The sequence below is a fragment of the Equus caballus genome, chromosome 14, assembly GCF_041296265.1.
Source record: "Equus caballus isolate H_3958 breed thoroughbred chromosome 14, TB-T2T, whole genome shotgun sequence".
In the NCBI taxonomy this organism is placed as follows: Eukaryota; Metazoa; Chordata; class Mammalia; order Perissodactyla; family Equidae; genus Equus; species Equus caballus.
The window spans coordinates 62,439,030-62,458,427 of NC_091697.1; the positions used below are offsets into that span (position 1 = coordinate 62,439,030).

General features: G+C 38.4%; 1 protein-coding gene and 1 pseudogene across 2 annotated transcripts in view; one reads left to right on the forward strand and one right to left on the reverse strand.

Annotated features, from left to right (window-relative positions):
• Nucleotides 1–3,704: 3,704 nt before the first annotated feature.
• The window catches only part of CCDC192 (coiled-coil domain containing 192), a 224,797-nt gene continuing 209,103 nt past the window's right edge, over nucleotides 3,705–19,398 (reverse strand). For both annotated transcript variants that reach the window (XR_011425093.1, XM_023617767.2), the window contains 2 exons: nucleotides 4,513–4,564; nucleotides 3,705–3,869 (listed from right to left, as the gene is read on the reverse strand). Coding sequence is in view for 1 of the 2 variants with exons in the window: in XM_023617767.2 (XP_023473535.1) it covers nucleotides 3,862–3,869; nucleotides 4,513–4,564 (60 nt within the window). In the remaining variant the exon portion in view is untranslated. The remainder of the gene's footprint in view (nucleotides 3,870–4,512; nucleotides 4,565–19,398) is intronic.
• Nucleotides 12,169–12,499, forward strand: LOC100630579 (large ribosomal subunit protein eL42-like; annotated as a pseudogene).

Here is a 19,398-nt window from a genome sequence, read left to right on the forward strand (position 1 = left end):
TGCCTAATATTTATCATCACTTATAATTTTATAAGAGCTTACATTTGGTCATACATGGAGCAGTTGTTTACAAGCCATTTTACAAATGAGAAAACCAAGGATCTGGCTTGCTCATGGTCACTTATTTAATAAGTAATCTAACATGAAATAGAACTGGGTCATTTTGTCTCATTGAAGACCCTTTGGACATATTTTGGTAAATTGAGGCAACATAGAGTATTTATTGTTTTCAGTTATAGGCAAAAAAGACATTGAAAACAGTGTGCTAGGAACCTGGTTTAGTCTATGCATCGATACATATTTGTTGAATGGATGAGTTTCTTGCCCATGTTACAGAGCAAAGCCTTAACAAGGTGGAAAAGAGAAATGAAGATCTGTGCAACAATGAGGGCCCACTAGCTTCCCTTGAGATGCATCCACCAGGGCTCGCAATCTTCTTGAGTACTGGCTAAGAGAAACTTTCCTTGTTTTCTTTCCTGATCCAGATTGCCAGATCCTTGTTTGACTTTAAATTGATTATGACAGCATGTCCTGTTTACTTGGATTAGTTCACAATTATTCTTTTTGTCTTCTGTTCTATAACACAAGGGTTACTTTTTCATACCTGACCGAATGCTTAACATGTCCTTTATGTGTTGGAGTTTGTTTAGTTCTTGCAAATACGTTTCGCAACGGTATTTAACAACCCAATCAGTTCATAGGATTGGGGGGTGGTGGTGAGCAAAGTGAAATTCTACAAGCTCTTTTGCCTGGCTATTAATGAAAGGATTCATTCTATGTTAAGTATTACTTAAAACAATTTTTAAAGAGATCCAATTCTCTAATTAGATCCATCATGATGTCCTCACCAAGAGTTTTTGATTTCCAAAATCAGAACTTGATGTAATGAGTAAGGACTTGAGAATATAGTTTTGCAAAGAACCTACTGCTGTTTCAAAACTGGGAGACCGCTGACCAAATCCCTGAGAAGTTAAAACATAAACCTTAAGCTGCGTGATTATCAGTGAAACCAGTTTTTAAAAATGACACCTCACCAGCAGATAGCCAACAATAGAAGTGTTTCATAATTGGCAGCAACTAACCCTTTTCAACTTTCCTTGAGATGAGAGATGAGACCCAATCCATAGTTTTCCCTTTCAAGCCCCAAGCTCTTTGAAAAGCAATGAATTTACTTTTCATGGAGGTGAGGGGCTGGCCCAGTCTATAAGCAGTGGAAAATTCCCATTTGCCATCTTGTGGAGGTATTCAATTAGTGATCAGAGAAGTCAATGTATATATACCGAGCAGATCCATGACTGTCTATACGAGTGACTCAGTGTGCCACCTCACGTGTTACATAGCTATAAATGTAAACATTGGGCTATATAAATGCTGGCCTTGTACCTAAAAAAAATTAGCTCTCATTTAGGATCTTATTCTTAGATTCTCACTCGTTATTTTCTTCCAGTGTAAACACATTCAGGTCTCTTGCCTATCCTTTTGTTTTGAGTTTTCCCCTAAAATCGTAGTATAATAGCAGTAGTTTTCCCAAAGGATATGCTATGTTTGGGGCACCTTTTAGATTCTTTCTATCTCTTTCTCCTCCTATATAATTTTGCCTTGCATTTATTTCTGTGTTCTTACCCATCTTCTTTACCTGTATATTTTCTGTAAGTTCTCTAGTGCTCTTGGTTTTTGTCCCTTTATTCTCTTCTTCATTGAGTCTCATGGTGTCTCTAAGCAGATCTCTTTAGAATGACAAGTGAAACAGAGAGACTCTTATTCATACTAGCACTTTTAGGTCTGGCTTTGGTTTTCAAAGTCTTAGTTTTTCTGGCAGCCATTCTGGTAATACCTCTTTGCAGACAGAAAACGTCCCAGTTTCAGATGGTCCTCAAAACAATTCTAAGCTCTACAAACCATGTCATTGTCCTGAAACTTCTAAGAATCAGTATTTTTTCATCAGCCTAGATTTCTTTCTGGACAAAGAGAAGACCGCCCTCTGGTCTTTGTTATCAAGCCCAGAGCTAACTTATAGTGAATAGTTTAGAAGTGGAAGATCTTAGTTGTTGCCTGACTTTGGGATCCAAGTAGATCATGTGCCTATTTGACTGTAAGCCATTCTGGGTCTCAAGCAACTCTAGGTGTCTGTTCAAGATATTCTTCTCAAAATATTGCCTAAAATCACTTGTCTTTTAGGCCTTATTCTTTTTGTCTGTCTTGGGCGAACTCCTCTGCAAACTTGGTATTAAATTAAAGTCATCTTTCTTTTATACTTTTCAAACAATCTCTTGAGACCCCACCTACTTTATTTGCCTCTTGGGTCTCCAAAAACACAGGAGAGCAAGGGAGAGGTAAAAGCCTGGGTTTTGTATGCAAGCAAGGCAAGAAAATGAGTCTGATCAGCTCCCATTGCCTCTGTCACATGAAGTCATGTTGAAGACTACTCCCAAGAGAGAATAGCTGTGGTGGTTCTATTATTCTAGACTGATCTAGACTCTGCTTAGGTCACAGGGGTCCTTAGAGGGAGTCTAATACCACTCTTTCAACATTAAGGGTGGCTCTTTCCCTCACAGCCACCTCTCAGGGCAAACCTAGTAGGCCCCAGGTTTCCTGAGCTGGTCTGGTCTGACATCGGTGTATTTACAGACCCAGAACTTCATCTCCCCTCTCTTCTTTGGGATCACTCAGAGAGTTTGATTTGCCTCATACTGAGAAAACTTGCTCAAGCTCTCTTCTGAGGGAGGATACCTCAGAAACTCAAAGGTGTTTTATTTTCTAAGACAGTTTCAGAGTGATTCCAAGGTATTCATAGCTACTTTTCTTCTAGCTGGGGGAGGACCACTGTTCCCAGGGCACAATCTCCAATGTTATAAAGGTGATTTTGTGGCACTTTTCTAGATGACTATATAGTTTGTTTAATTTGTGTCCTAAACTGGGACAGTTTTGAAAAGGCACTACTGATAGTTACGTCAGGATTCCAGTCATCAACAAGGCAAACTAGGATGTTTGGTCACTATAAACTTCTTTCACTAGAGAAGAAAGGAAACATATTTAATCTATTGTGGGCATTCTACTACAATGGACAAGAGTCTACTAATTTTTAAACCTCAACAGAAAAATCAAAGTTTGTCTCCAAACAAGAGTGGATACTACACTAATAGCACGAAGTCCCATGACTAAGTCTTCTTTATTTATATAATCAACATTTACTGAGCATCAGCTACATGCCAGGTCATACTAGCCACAGGGGATACACGTAAGAATAGACACAGTTCCAGTCCGCTTTTCCAAATAAAAAATTATGTCAACTTCTACTTCTATTGTTTCTCCTGTGAAATTGTTGGTGTTCCTTATTTTAGATGATATTAAAATTGAAATTATGTTTGATGCCTTAGTGAATTCCTGTTTGTTATTTTAAATTTCCTTTTATACAAACAGCAGTTGAAGTGGTTTGGATTGGGGATACGCCAATATATTATTCTACTTAAAATTAGAGAATATAATGACTCAGAAAAATGTGCATCCTGGCTTAACATAAGCATCGGTCATTGGTTATTGTGGCAGCATTCACTGTAAATCTTGCCTACCCTTCCAGCCCAGAAGACAAAGTGCTCCCAGTTATTTTTGACAGGACCTAGAGGCTTATGTTGTACTTAAGGCTGCTTCTTAGTAACTCTGGGCAGATATCCTGTTCACGTGACATAAATAGCTTCAACAGAGTATGAAAATATCTGGATTTATAATAATAACTCTTGTGAACATTAATAAATGGTGGCCATTTTGTTTGCATTCCACAAGGGATGATCATTTTGTAAAGCTTGCTGTGCAGGGGATATTCTCTTCCAAAATGACTCCGCTCTTGTCTGGCTCTTCTATGAATCAGTTGCCTGGAAAAGAATGTAAATTATAACTACACTGGTAAATTACAAGTAGGGACAACTAGTATGCAGGTCATCTAGCATACAGAAAAGCCCTGTCTATTAAGGTGGGCATTTAGGTCAATTGGTGATGCTATGGAGGCACTTGTTATGGGATCATTATGGTGTGCATGTGTGTGAGCATTTCATGCTCTACAGTGCTGGATGCTCATCTCAATGCCTTGTCCATAGGTCCTGACAACACTAGCTCTGCCAGGTATCTGGAGAGAGTGGAAAAAGAGTAACATGAATTTATCATCACTCCTGAAAAATAACTCAGAGTTCCCCCAATTCTAGAATATACCATGGGATTGAGCAGCTAATTACATGCAGGCTTTTGTCTTTCTTAACCTGTTTCACATATGATAGCCTTAGCTCCCCAAAGAGATTGTTAGAAGGCATAATTCCAGGCAGAAGTTGGAAGTGAGAGGGCCTGGTGTTGGAAGTCTACTCATCTCCTCTCTCCTGATATCCTCTACCACCTCCTGAAGTTCCTAACATTACTATCTTTAGTTGTGTCTTCGTTCCTCCAGTACGACACTATGCTCTGAGCCTACCCAGTGTGAGGTTTCTAATTAGGCAAATCTGGTTGGAATTCCAGCTCAGTACTTACTGTGTGACCTGTGGCAAGTTCCTTGTCTCCTGGTTCCCTCATCTGTGGAAGGCTGAAAATACAGAGTGGTTGTATGGGTTAAACAAAATAAGTTATTGAAATGCCTTACACAATGCCAAGCACATATTAACAGTATAATAAATGCTGCTTCTGTTCATTTCTCCCTCCTCATATCCCTCAGTCATGTTCTACCTACACGACACACTATACTCACTGGGGCTCTCACTTGGCTGGCTCTCATAAATTACACCTAGGAAACGAAAATTATGTATTTTTAGAGATGACAAGGCTTTAGAAATGATTTGGACTAGCGGTTTTCCAGGAGTGTTCTGTGGGACCTCAGGTGCCCCCGGGGAGGGCTGCAGTGTTGCCCAAGGAGCGGACAGGGTGGGACTCTGGCCCTTGACCTTCTTTGACTAGAGAAATGCTGCTTTTATCAGTTTTAAACAGTAAGATTTTCATAAGATTTCATTTTGGGGAGACAAAAGTGTTCTGTTCCAAAAAAAAAAAAGGAGTTTGCAAGCTGCTTTAGCCAATGCTTCATTTTACAGATAAGGAAAATGAGACCCAGAGAGGCTGGAGATCATGGCCTTGCTCTTCCGTGCCAAGTTGCTGGACTCATCTCCTCAGAGTGCTTCCTTTGAACTTCTTTAATGCCACTTGACCAGACTTCACGTTGGGCTATACTCATGTGAGCCTTGTTCAGTAACGATTTACTAAATTTAAATTCCCCCAAAAGTTTCACAACTGTTTAGCATTAAAGTCCCTTCTGTGAGAGCTGACATAATTCTTTTTTGGCATTGATGATTGCCAAGACTCTAAGTCTCATTACCCAATGTATTTAGATTTCAAAAAGTGAACACATCTTTAAAAATATTTTAGGAGAATTACTCAAGCAATATATAAATATATACTACTGAACATTCAAACAATGTAGAAATGTATGGAGTAAAAAGCAAAGTGCTTCTTTACCCATCAGCTTTTCCCAAAGCAAGACCGACTCCCTAGCCCTCTGTTGAACCACTGTTAAGCATTTAACATGTAGCTTACCAGATACTATTCTATGTACATACAATCACATATAATTTTAGTTTTCTCCATATAAATAAAACCAGACTCCTATCATTTTATAACTTGATTTTTTCCCTCCTAACAACAGCATAGAGACATTTCCAAGAAAGTACACATATATCAGTCACTCTTTTAAATCTCTTCACAGCATTTCCATTATATTTCATGATGTGTGTGTCACTAAAAATGGGCAAGTAGATAGTTTCCTTTTTGTTTTCCATTACAAATACACTTCAGTGAATATTCTTTTACGTACCGCCATGTACACATTTGAAAATATATCTCTAGAATAAATACCTGGAAAATTCCACAGTCAATTAAAAAACTTGATAAATGTAGACATACTGCCCTCCAAATTTCTATATTCATTTATATCCCCACTAGTACAGTATAAGAGTAGACATTTCCTCACATTCAATCAATACAGAATATTTAAATTTGCATATTTTTCTCTTTTATATCTTTTTAATTTTTCCAATCAGAAAGACTAAAATGATATCTTATTATTTTATTTTTTAAGTCTTTGTTTATTGGTGGGGTTGAATGTTTTTGCTTATGCTATTTCCCTCTGTAGTTTTTCTGTAAATTATCTGTTTGTAAAGTTGCACATTTTTCCATTGGGTTGTTTGTCCTTTTCTTACTGATTTATAGATTTCTTTATATATTTTGGATATGAATCCCTTTTTATGTATGCTAAATATATTTTATTTTAATCCTTTGTTGTATGTGTTACACATACTTTCTCTTGATTTGTTGTTTAACTTTTAATTTTGTTTATGGTCCTTTTGATATACAAGATTTACATTTCCATACAGTCACATCTGTCCATCTTTTGCAAGTCCTGTCAACTCTTCCTCCCAAATCCAAACACTTCTCTCTACCTTTCTTTCTACCATTCTTGCCTAAGACACTATCCCCTCTTTCCAGGACCAAGCAATAGCCTTCTAACTGATCAGCCAGCTTCCACTCTTGCCTCTCCACACTCATTCTCCACACCTCCTCCATTTAAAAATTTCTATCAGATATTACTCCTTTCCTTAAAATTCTTTAATTGCTTCACATTACATTTAGGATGAAATCCAAACTTCTTATTCTGTCTTACAAAACTCTAAATGGTCTGGCCTACCTCTCAGATTTCATCTTATATGGGTACAATGCTTCAGCTACCTAAGCATTTAAGTTTCTCAAATAGCTAAGTTTAGTCTTAGCTTTTGCACTAGTTATTCTCCATAAATAGAAAGTGTCCCTTCTAGCTCTTTGAATGACTTGCTCCTTGCCATTCAAATCACAGTTTAAATTTAATCTCTTCACAGGAGATTTCCCTCCAGAAATAGCCAAGGTAAGTTTTGATCATCACAGCCAACTTTAATTCTCACCATAACCTACATATCACTATTTACTCTTCTTTTTACTGGTTGGTTGTTGGTTGAATGATCAATCTACTTATTATCTATATATTCACTCAACTACCTGTCCTTCCATCTGCTTACGTATCTATCTACCTACCTATGTACCTATCCACTTATCCATCCCTCTATCCATCCATCCATCCATCCATCCATTCATCTGTCTCTTCTCTTCGACCTTGTGACTAATATTTTAAAAATGTATTTATTGGCGTTTAAGTGGGGTTAGGGAGGGAGTAGAGATAAATATATGTGATTAATTATAGGATTACCATATAATTCATCATTCACACTGGGACACTTTTGAGAGTAAAAGGAATTGTAATTACACTGGGCCAAGAGGGTAACCTGGTACTGTCTCAGGCATATGGTTACCCAATTACCTATAAGAAGTTCTTTTAGTTAAGTTATTAAAGCTTCACAGCATTTTAATATCTGGTATGCTTTTTATTCCTTTATTCTTTGTTTTATATTTTGAGGAAGATTAGCCCTGAGCTAACACCTGCTGCCAATCCTCCTCTTTTCGCTGAGGAAGACTGGCCCTGAGCTAACATCCGTGCCCATCTTCCTCTACTTTATATGTGGGATGCCTACCATAGCATGGCTTGCCAAGCGATGCCATGTCCGCACCTGGGACCCGAACCAGTGAACCCTGGGCCGCCAAAGCAGAATGTGCAAACTTAACCACTGCGCCATCAGGCCGGCCCATCTTTTTTTTTTTTTTAAAGATTGGCACCTGAGCTAACATCTGTCGCCAATCTTTCTTTTTTTTTTTCCCCTTCTTCTCCCCAAAGCCCCCCTCCACCCTGAATAGTTGAATATTCACTAGTTGTATATTCAATAGTTGTATGTTCTAGTTGTGAGTGCCTCTGGTTGTGGTATGTGGGACACTGCCTCAGCATGGCCTGATGAGCAGTGCTATGTCTGTGCCCAGGATCCGAACCCACGAAACTCTGGGTCGCCAAAGTGGAGCATGTGAACTTAACCACTAGGCCACGGAGCTGACCCTCATTTATTTATTCTTTATTTAATAAGGCTATTGCCTATTCTAAAGCTTTTGTTCTTCATGATGGGCTTTACTTTAACACTATCAGTTTCACATATCTCTATGTTGGGCTTTTTCTTGGAATTAAGTTACATTTGTAGCAGAACTAATATAGTTCACAAGCATTTAGTCAGAAATGACACTATTAAGAGACATAATGTATCTCTCCATTTATTTTGGTTTTAAAATATATTTCAGAATATTTAATGTTTTTTCATATGAGCCTTATAAAATTTTTTGTTAACTTTTTTTTCTATATTTTGTTGTGCTGATGTAAATGGGACATGTTTTTTTCCACTTTATTTCCTTACCTATTACTGTTGGTATGTAGGAAAGCTCTTAATATTTGCTTATTTATTTCATAATCATTTAGAGTTATAAGAAGTTCATAAGCTACTTCAGATATTTTTTCTTTGATCTCATGTTATCTCATGTGTAGGAAATATATTTGTGCTTACTGTAAAAGATTGTATTTTTGAAAGATGGCTACAATAGCGTCTCCCATCCCACGTGCTCTTCTGAATGTGACCTTGCCACTCCTCCCCCTTCCATTGAATCTGGGCTTAGTGACTCACTTATAACCAAAGGAATGCAACAGAAGGGACACTGTGTGACATCTGAGCCTTTCAGCTTCTGCCTAGTCCTCTTGAAGCACTCCCGCTCTGGACGCTCGCTGTTGGGATGCTCCTCAGTATGCAGACGCCATGCTGTGAGGAGTCAAAGCCACATGGAGGGGCCATGGCCTATAGGTATTCTGGTTTACAGTCTCAGATGAGTGTTTTTGTTATCCTTGCCCAGGTACCAGCCGTGCGAGTACAGAAACTTGCAGATGATTCCAACCCCAGTCATTTTAATCACCCCCAGACATTGTTCCTAGCTGAGGCCCCAGATATTGAGGAGCAGAGACAGGCCATCCCCACTGTACCCTGTCCAATTCTTGATGCTCTGAATCTGTGAGCACTAAGTTTGGGGTTGTTTGTTACACAGCAATAGGTAAATGGAACACTCATCCATCAGTTCATAGAAGAAGGAGTCATGATGTCTCTGCCATTTGTTAACCTTAAGACTTTCATCATATAGTTAAGCTTTCTTGAACTCAAGCTCCTTCTCTTTAAAGTGGGGACAGTGTTATCTGCCTTTCCAAAACCACAGAGAATTGGTGAGAATCAAGTGAAAAAATGATGTGAAAGCACTTTGTGAAAATAGATGTGAAAGTGTAAAGCACTCTCCATAAATATAAGGGAATACATAAACAGAAATATAAAGACTAACTTTTGAGTCAATTATACATATTTTTTTCTGAGATCAAATAGGCTTAATGATTTCCCTGGGCAGAGCTGGCCCAACAATGAGGGAAGGGAGATCCTGACCCTATGGAACTGCATGCTGTATCTCGGAAACATGAAAAGAACTCTACTCTTCAACGATAAGTGACTGAAATTTCTTCTGGGAAAGGCAAACTTTGTGTGGTTCCGTTCACGATGGAAGAAATCCAGATAGCTCAAATGTGACCCGAGATAAAACTAAAACTGCTACAGAGTAGCTAATCTTTGTTAAGGTTTTTCTTTACAAACTAAGGTCACTACATTAAAAACAATTGAAACCACTTGTCGAGAGAGCTGCTTACTGTGTTACTTCAAGGCAAATCAAGGCATCCGCCAAAATGGCTTTAATCTCCAACATGAAGTGCCAGAGCCATCGGTGATAAGTCAAGCTCACCAATTTCTATGCAACTCAAGAAAGGCAGAGTTAGATAAAGGAAGTGTTTAACCTTTAGAAGAGCAGCGAGGGAGGGATGTCACTCTTCCTGTTTCCACTCTGTTTTCTTGAGACTCTAAGAAAGGAAAGTATTTATGCAGAAAGTATAAAGATCTGAGCTTCCTGATTTTTATACCTGGGATGTTCTCAAATCCAATTGCTGCTCTCCTTCTTTTGAACTCCATTAATTCTGCTGTATCTAAAACAATCGAGCATCCCTTTTAGTTGTCTGTTTTAAGAATTTGACAGCTGTGAATAGGCAAATGAATAGGATTTAAGGCTTAAAGGCAGTGTGATCTACTTGACGGACGCTGGCTTTTTAGTAAGACCTTGGTTCAAATCTTATTACACACATATTAACAGCATTAGCTTCAGCTATCTACCTAAACTTTTTGAAGCTCCGAAATGGGGTAAACAGGGATAATAATATTTACCTCCTCACGCTATTGTGAGGATTAAATGACCTCATGTTTGGGAAAGCAAAGTCATGTTGACATTTTTACCCCAACTGCCCTGGATCAGTTCCTCTACAAACTCTACTGCTGAACATTCCAACAATCTCCTTCCCCTTTCCCAATTTCCTCCAGGTATTTCTGGAACTTCCCAGGTGTTGCTACACATGCTCATGCATGGGACTCAGGCCTCATAAAGTTTAGAATAAAACAGTCCCTCAACCTCAGCCTCCAGCCCCTCACCCCACAGCCTTCAGGCTGGAGATTACACATAATTTCCTCTCTGTAATCCTATTTTCCTTCTCCTTCCAGATTTACCCTCCTGTTCAAGTTCATTACTTAACTACCTCTTACATGTGTAAAACTCAATTCAAGAAATAGACTCAGGAATCACCAGACAACCCAGTTCCTAGGCACAACCAGACCTTGAATTCTGATTTGGGCTTACTGCAACACCTGGCACACAGAGTCTCTCACATACATTATCTAATTTTACCCTAAGAGAGGCTAAGTGACATATCCAAGATCACACAGTCAGGATTCAAACTCGGGTCTTGTGACTCCATGGAGCCTCTTCTATATTCAACAATTGGAGGGGGCTCTGGAGCTAGATTGCCTGGCCTCAAAGCTGGGAGCCGCTCCTTTCTCATCAATGACTTTGGAAAAGCCCCCTCTGGGACAGTAGGCTCAAAGGTTATTTTGTGACTAAGCCTGGTAGCTGTCCTCCATAATATTGACCTTTAAAGGTCACCCTGAAAAACCTGTGACGCCTTCTTACTCAGTAGGAAAAAAATCACATCTTTTTTTTTCACCCTTGGCAAATATGTGAGTGTACTTTTCCTGAGTAAATAATTGTTCTTTGTATTTAATTTCTATTGTGTATTCACAGTTTCCGTTTATGGGCAGTCATGGCTTAAATTAAGCCGATCTCTTAGGATTTCACATTCAATACTTTCCCTTTCCTTTTACATGTTATTAAAGTACTGGGATATTTCTTAGGAGTATTGACAGAGAATCTGGGTGGTGCTGTCACACACATCTGAACAGAGCAATCTGGTGATTTTTGATCCCCTACCAAAAGAGCAGACCAGCTGGCATCCAGATTCAGGTACAAATGACACACAGTTAGTGCTCATGGGAGTGAGTTTAGGCAGCTCAGCCAGCTGACTCCCATGAACAACCCCTGTAACTCAGAAAACTGATAGTTGAAAATCAATATAGAGGGGATTTCTAGTCAAGAAACTAATAACTGCAGTAGCATAATCAAAGAGATGCATAGTCAGTTAAAAGAACCCTTCAGAGTCCCTTTTATGAGGGAGTCTGCAGGCCTCCCCAAGTCTCTGCTAAATATTTTCTATCTCTTTGGAGGGGCTGGACTCAGAAAAATATATGAAGCTCTTGGCTCTAGCCTGGAGACTCCTGAGGAGAAGGAAAATCATAGTTGCATTATTTTGTATAGGGAGAAAGAGGATTCCTGTGAAGGGAAGTGTCATATAACTGTTATGGCATAGCCAGGACTTTTGTTATTAGGGATGTCTGGTAGAAAATGTCTCCTGAAGAATTCCTTTGTGTCCTTCCTCATTGTCCATATTCAGATTTCACTTCATTTCTGTGTCTTTTTAGGAATTTAAACCATATACAAACTTTATCAAAAACCATAACCATCAGACTAACTTGCTAACCCTGAACCAAAGATAGATCAATCAATATTTATTTAAGACACAGGCTAAATGAAAGGGGTTGCTTTAATTTTTTTCTTTCTTTTTGAAATTCCAATGAATAGGTTTGAAATGAAACAAACCGTTTTTCAAGATCATCAAAATATTCTCAGAAATAAACTGAATGAAATATATGGATTTTTAATTCCAAGGTCTGCACTCGAAGGGAGAGGCTGGCTTTCCATGCAAATAGTGCTCTCACAAACATGGTGAACGTTCCTAAAACCCGCTGAAACTTGCCGCACTTTCTGTAAGAAGTGTGGCACATACCGACCCCACAAAGTGACACAGTACAAGCCGGGCAAGCATTCTCTGTGAGCTCAGGGAAAGCAGTGTTGACAGGAAGCAGAGTGGCTATGGTGGGCAGACTAAGCCGATTTTCCAGAAAAAGGCTAAAACTACAAAGAAGATTGTGCTGAGGCTTGAATGCATTGAGCCCAACTGCAGATCTCAGAGAATGTGCTGGCTATTAAGAGATGCAAGCGTTTTGAACTGAGAGGAGATAAGAAGAGAAAGGGCCAAGGGATCCAGTTCTGAGCTTCATCTTTTGTTTTATTATGCAGACAATGGAATCTTGAGGTTATGGTCACTCCAAAAAAAAAAAAAAAAGGAAAAAGGGGAGAGATTGGGATCACTGCTTGGGCTGTTGGGAAGTTTATCTTATTGCCTGAAAGGTTGGGAAGATCAACAAGCTTTTGTAGCCAGGGCTCATGTCTTGCCAGTGCTCCCCTTTGGCTTGAGGAAGTTGATTATCTGAAACTTGAATTGCTCCCGCACTCTCCTGGGGCCGTACTAGCTAGAAAGTCCTTGGAATGGCTAGGAAAGTGGTAACCAATCAAATCATTGTCCCGTGTACTCCTTATTAGCTCCTGAGGCTTATAAAGCAGATTAGGTACAGCTCCAGCTTTCTGAAAAAAAGACAGGAGAAAAAAATGTCTAATTTTCGAAAGGTGTTGTAGAAAATCTCTCCCTCTTACGCTTGCATTATTTAAAATAATTACTGTAACGCCTGCACTTTGCTGTCTCTGAGGAGACGTCAATTTTTTGTACTAGGCAAAAATAAACCCCAGGACCACTTTGTGTGCTGAACTTTGCAGCGAAAGAAGACTCTCGGTTCGGTCTGACATTTCCATTAGTGTTCAAATGAATGATAGCCAAGCAGTTCACATTGGAGCCCTCCAGTCTCAATTAAATGTGACAGGAAATTACTCCTGACACTTCAGGGGACAAGTGTTCTCCACCCCCCACCCCAGCTCTGTATACCAAAATTCCCACTATTCTCATCTATATTGATTTGAGCTCAATTTTTGCCAGAGATAAGAATTTCCATTTTAAAATAACAATAATAACTGACATTTATTAAGTGACTATGTGCCTGGTACTGTGGCAAGCACTGTATGTATTAACTTATTTAATCTTTAGCACAGCCCCATGAGGGGATACTGTTATTTCCATTTCACAAGGAAGAAAGTAGAGGCATAGTGTTTTATGTTCCCTGAGTATGTAGGCTCTATGAAAGCCTCACTTGTTTTACTCACTGCTGGGTTCTCAGCATCTAGAAGAATGCCTAGCATATAGTAGGTGTTCAAGAAATACTTGTAGAATGAATGGATGAGTGAATGAATGCACAAACAACCCCAAGATCACATAGCAAAATGGGACCCAGACTCACCCCAAGGTCACATAGCCACTGGGGACCCAGACTCAGCCGTCTGGCAGGACACCTGTGCCCTTTGCAGCCTCAGCACATGGTTTCAGGCGGTGTGGCTGCCTTGTCACCTCGCTCAGCTCAGAAGAGGAAAATGTGGCTACCTTCTCATTGTCATAGCCTTTGTGAAGTCTCCAGCCAAAGCAGGACCAGATTTAAGTCCTTAGGGCTGTCGTTGGGACTTGTTTGGGTTTAATATAAAGTCTGGTGAACTGAAGAAGTAATATGTAGTGGAATTAGATAGAACTCTTAACCTCTCAATGTTCCAGTTCCATCATCAGTAAAATAGAAGTAAGTATATTTACCTCATATAGATATCCTGAAGATTAAATGGAAAAAATGTAGATAAAACACCTAGCACCAAAGTCTTGCATATAGCAGGCATTCAGTAATAGTTTACTGTTTCCTTCTCCCATGGAATCTGAGCCTGTGTCACCCATTTTTGGACAGGTAACAGAATTCTCTGCCCTCTTCCTTTTAAGCAAAATGTGGAGGGGAAAAGCCTGAACAAGGACATTGGCCTTAGGATATAGAGGACGCAAACGTCCTCAATTTGTACTCACTGTTCCCCTGCTGGTAAAAACCTTCCCTTGCGGATATTTCAGCACGTGTATAAAACACTTTGAGATAATTTTGGCATTCACAGGCATGGAAAAAAAGCCAAACTGACTGAGGGGTTGTGGATGCTAGAATAGAGCCTAATTAAATAGGTTATGAGACGCTGTAGATAATGTGCTAAGGCCCTGGCTGTTTTGAGATTAAGGAAGGCAGCCTTTTCAGAATTTTTATTGAGGGAATGAGGGATTGTAATTAAACATTACAAAGGATTCAAATTTTAAGAAAACCCAAATGTACTTATGGAACTAAAAATACTTATCCAAAAATATCCCTTACAGGAAAAAAAAGGAGTGGCTTCCTAAATTTAATTGAAATGCCTTTGAACTTTTTCCTTGAATACAGCATGGGATCCTGTGTGGAAATGAAGAGGAAGGGAGAGCATTGGGGGAAAAAGATAAAGTGAAGGGCTCGTTTGGCGAATGGGGTCACCTGTGTTGCCTGGCCTTGGGTCTGATGCTCACTTCAGTTGAGCCCTGCAGCAGGAGCTAGTTTTGGAAATAAGCTATAATTTTGAAGAGGAAAAGAAAAAGGATGTGTGTGGAAGGGCAAGTGGTAGAGGCCTCGCTTAGACAGGAGTCCTGGGAGCCCCAGCTCAAGAGCTGCTGCTACAGCTCACAGTATGTTGCTCTGAGCTTGTGTGTGTTGCAGTCTAAATTCGGAAGAAAATGTTGTATCCCAAACAGAACGCTCAGCCAGAACCGAAGAGAAGTTCCCTAACTGGGAAATGAGCTGTCCCCTACCTTCCTGTTTCCTCCACTTCTGTTACCCGAAGGCTTAGTACCATTGCTTGATCTCTGTAAATCATCTTGGAGATTCCACAACTGAAAGAAGGTCTTTAGTAGAATGTTTCCCCCTTAAGATAATGGGTAATAAAGCCAGATTTAGGAACGGGATTTTGGAAGGGGAATAATAAAGTAAATATGAAGTCCCACTTGTCTTCTTTCTTTCTGCCTCCTGCAGGCCTACGTGAAACAGCAGTGTGAGAAGGGACGTTAGCCGTGTTTGTACGATCTCATTTCCACTACTACTTCGCATGTCTTCCTTTTGCCTGCCATCTTCTTTTATTCTTGTCTTTATCTCTTTTCTTCCTATTCCTGCTATTTAAACTTCTAGTCTTCTCTCCTTCCTTTTTTCTTTCTCACTAATATATTCATGCAAGACTTTCTGAGCTTGATAGGTTTAGTGATATTCCTTTTTCACCTCTCCTAAAGGGTTAAATGCAAGAGATTTTTATTTTATAGTTAGTTTAAAAGAATATTTCTCTGAAAACTTTTAAAAAAACTGAATACCTTTTGAGATAATGTGATACAGATTGGAGTGAAGCAGAAGGGCTGCGTGTCCCAGCACTAGAGATATTAGTAGATCCCAAGGAAAGGAAAATGTTTGCCTTCAGTTAGTACCACGATGGCCCTAGAGAAGACCGAAGTACAATTTAAGGGTGACCTAACATGTTTTCTGTGAGAACGATAGCTGAATAAATTGTCAACCCTGTACCTTCATAATATGATTATTCAAGTTTAATAAGAATTCTAAAGATCTTATTATTCATGTCTCATAAATGTTTCATGTCTCACTCATGTCTCATGTCACTCTATTCTGAGTAACTAAAATCAACTTTAAATTATTCATTCCTGATTAAACCAAAGCATTTGGCATTCTCCCATTATTTAGCACTCTTCTCCTTCCATAACATATTTAGGAAAGTGATATTCATGCCAAATCCTTAACATAGTTTACATAATAGAACTACATGTCTCACATTAATTATTTTATGGGCCAAGTGATTGTCTTTAGGGATTATACTGTTTTTTCCTTCCCAGTAACTCTGTTCACTTCTTTTTTCTACCTATCCTGGCTTGTTCATTTATTCCACAGATGATGAACGCCTACATGCACATAATGCTAAATGCTGGACATTGGAAATACAGTAGTGAACAGACAGATGTGGCTAGGTCATCCTGGAGCTTAACATCTACTTGTTTCCTTAAGTGCTTGTTTCTTATCAGACTCTCAATGACTTCAAAGAAGAAAGCTCATTCCTTGACTTGGATATCAATATTTTCTAAAGCAATGCTAGTCTCCCAAATATGGTGAATCCTACTTGACGGCTGACACAGTTTGGCTGGTAAGAGTATACTTTGAAATCAATAATTTATCAAGCTTTGTAAAGCACCTACAGGGCGTAAATCATTGGATATGATGAGATATACCACAAGTAACACCCAGACACAATCTTTGAGGAATTATGGCATATACACAAACATTTTTTCTACTTTTGAGTTAGCTTTATTTTTAAAGTTTTTTTATAGCGCCATAATTTACACATAATAAAATGGATAGGTCTTAAGTTTTCAGTTTAATGAGTTTTGATAAATGCATAGGGTTTTACAGTACACACTTCTATTAAGATAGAGGACATTTCCATCATCCTAGAAAGTTCCTTCCCCCCATTCAGTCAATTTCCTTCTTTTTCCAGTCCCAGAGACCACTACTGTTCTAAATTCTCTCACCATAGATTAGAATTGTCTGTTCTTGGACTACATATAAATGGAATCAGATGGTATATCCTTTTAGTTTTTTGTTTTTTCTTCCCCTAAAGATTATGTTTTTGAGATTTATCCATATTATTGAGTATATCAATAACTGATTTCTTTTTAGGTCTGAGCAGCATTCCATTGTATAGATATACTACAATTTGTGTATCCATTCAGTTCTTGCTGGACATGTGGGTTATTTTTAGTTGTTGTAGTAATTCTTCTTATACAAGTCTCTTTGTGGACATTTTCTTTTCATTTCTCTTGGGTAAAGATGTAGAATGGAATTTCTGTGTCATAGAATAGGTTTATGTTTAACTTTATAAGAAATTGCCAAACAATTCTTCAAAATAGTTGTACTATTTTATACTTCCATCAGCAATGTATAAGAATTCCAGGTCCTCCACATCTTCAAGAATAATTTGTATGCTAGTCTTTTTATTGTCGATTTTATTAATACTTTACATATTATGGACATAAATCCTAAGTTAGAACTATTTATGTGAATATTTTCTCCCAGTCTGTGGTTTTTTCTTATCAGTGTTCTCCCAAATCTATTGCTGTATCCTATTTATTTCCATGTTTTATATCTAATTAATTTAGACTTTTGAAATAGAAAAGCTAAGAATTCAATATTCCTTTCTTTTTTAAATTGTTGTAGCATCACTTCTCTGAAGAAAGAAACACCGAACACCTATCCAAATTGAATGGGAGAAAGGCCAGAGAGTATAAGCAAATCAGGAATAAAATTAAAAATGTTTTCCTATCACACAGGTTGAAAAACATTTTTTGGAAAATGAAAATGGAAAGACGTATACACAATTGCAGGCAGAGAACAAGGAGAGAATGATGAGAAAGACTCTCAAGAGAGAGGTGCAAGAGAGGGGAATGATAAATGGAGCCAAGCTGATGAAGAGGTGGGAGGAGATAAATTGAGGAGACGAGAGATAGGATTCACTTAGGAAAGACACTTGGCACTTCACCTGAGAGAGAGGTAGGGAAGGGAAGGAGAAATATGTTGAGAGAAAGGGGAATTTGTAGTGTCCTTTCAAATGGCTTTGATCTAAGTAAAGTACAGGAGAAGATGCTCCAGAGACTAAGAAAAGCAGGAGTTGGGCTGGGAGCTTGAAGATCATGTATTGCAGTGAGCAGTCTAAAAAAGATGCGGGAACGGACTGTCAATCAGAAATTAAGGGCAATGGTTTATAAAGTGGGACTCTCAGTTCACTGGCCACACCATCCACTCCTTTCAGATAAGGAAGGGAAAAGGGGTTAACGTAGAGTTGGGCATTTACAAGGTAGACAAAGTAATAGGACATGGTGGTGAGGAATATCAGATGTTGAAAAGACCATCACTGAAATGGCAGACAAAAAGTCTGCCTCTATCCTCAGCAGGGAGAAGTTCAAGGTCAGAGGAAAGCTGATGGCATGGAAGAATATGGAGCTCCTGAAAGCAAATGTGTTAAATGATGTTAGAATTAGTCTGATTGTCGGCAACCATATGACTTGAAGCCCTATTTCTTTTTCTATAGTAGTTTTTATGTAGGTATGGCTGACTCAGCCTTTAGTATGACATTGTGGACATTCTCTTTTCATGAGAGAAATAAAAAAATCTATTACTGGAAACATAAGAGAGAAGTTTATCTAGAGTCCTATGGACCCCAAGTTTCTCTACACTCTGTCATATATAGGTCCAATAATTTTATAAAAATTGAATCAAGTGAATCCAAAAAAGTATAAAAAGAATTATACACCATAACCAAGTGGGACTTATCTCAGGTTTACAAGGCTAGTTCAACATTTGAAAATCAATTAATATAATCCATCACATCAACAGACTAAAAAAGAAAGTTCACATGATCATATCAATAGATGCAGAAAAAGCGTTTGATAAAATCCAACACCCATTCATGATAAAAGCTCTCAGTAAACTAGAAATAGGAACTCTTTCAGCTTAATAAAGACTTTCTACAAAACACCTACAGCTAACATCATACTTAATGAGAAACTCAAAGCTTTGCCACTAAGATCAGGTACAAGGCAAGGATGTTCCCTCTCATCACTCCTTTTCAACACTGTGTTGGAAGTTATAGCTAATGCAATAAAACAAGAAAAAGAAATAAAAGGAATACAGATCAGAAAGGAAGACATAAAACTGTCTTTGTAGATGACGTGATCACCTATGTAGAAAATCCAAAAGAATTGACAAAAAAAAAATAAACAAACAAATCCTGGGACTAATAAGCAATTATAGCAAGGTTGCAGGATATAAGGTTAATATATGAAAGTCAATTACTTTCCTATATACCAACAATGAACAGGTGGAATTTGGAATTAAAAACACAATACTATTTATATTAACACCCCCAAAAATGAAATACTTAGATATAAACCTAAAAAAATATGTACAAGATCTATATGAGGAAAGGTACAAAACTCTGATAAACAAAGTCAAAGAAGAACTAAATAAATGAAGAGATATCCCATGTTTACAGATAGGAAGATTCAACGTTGTCAAGATGTCAGTTCTTCCCAACTTGATCTATAGATTCAATGCAATTCCAATCAAAATTCCA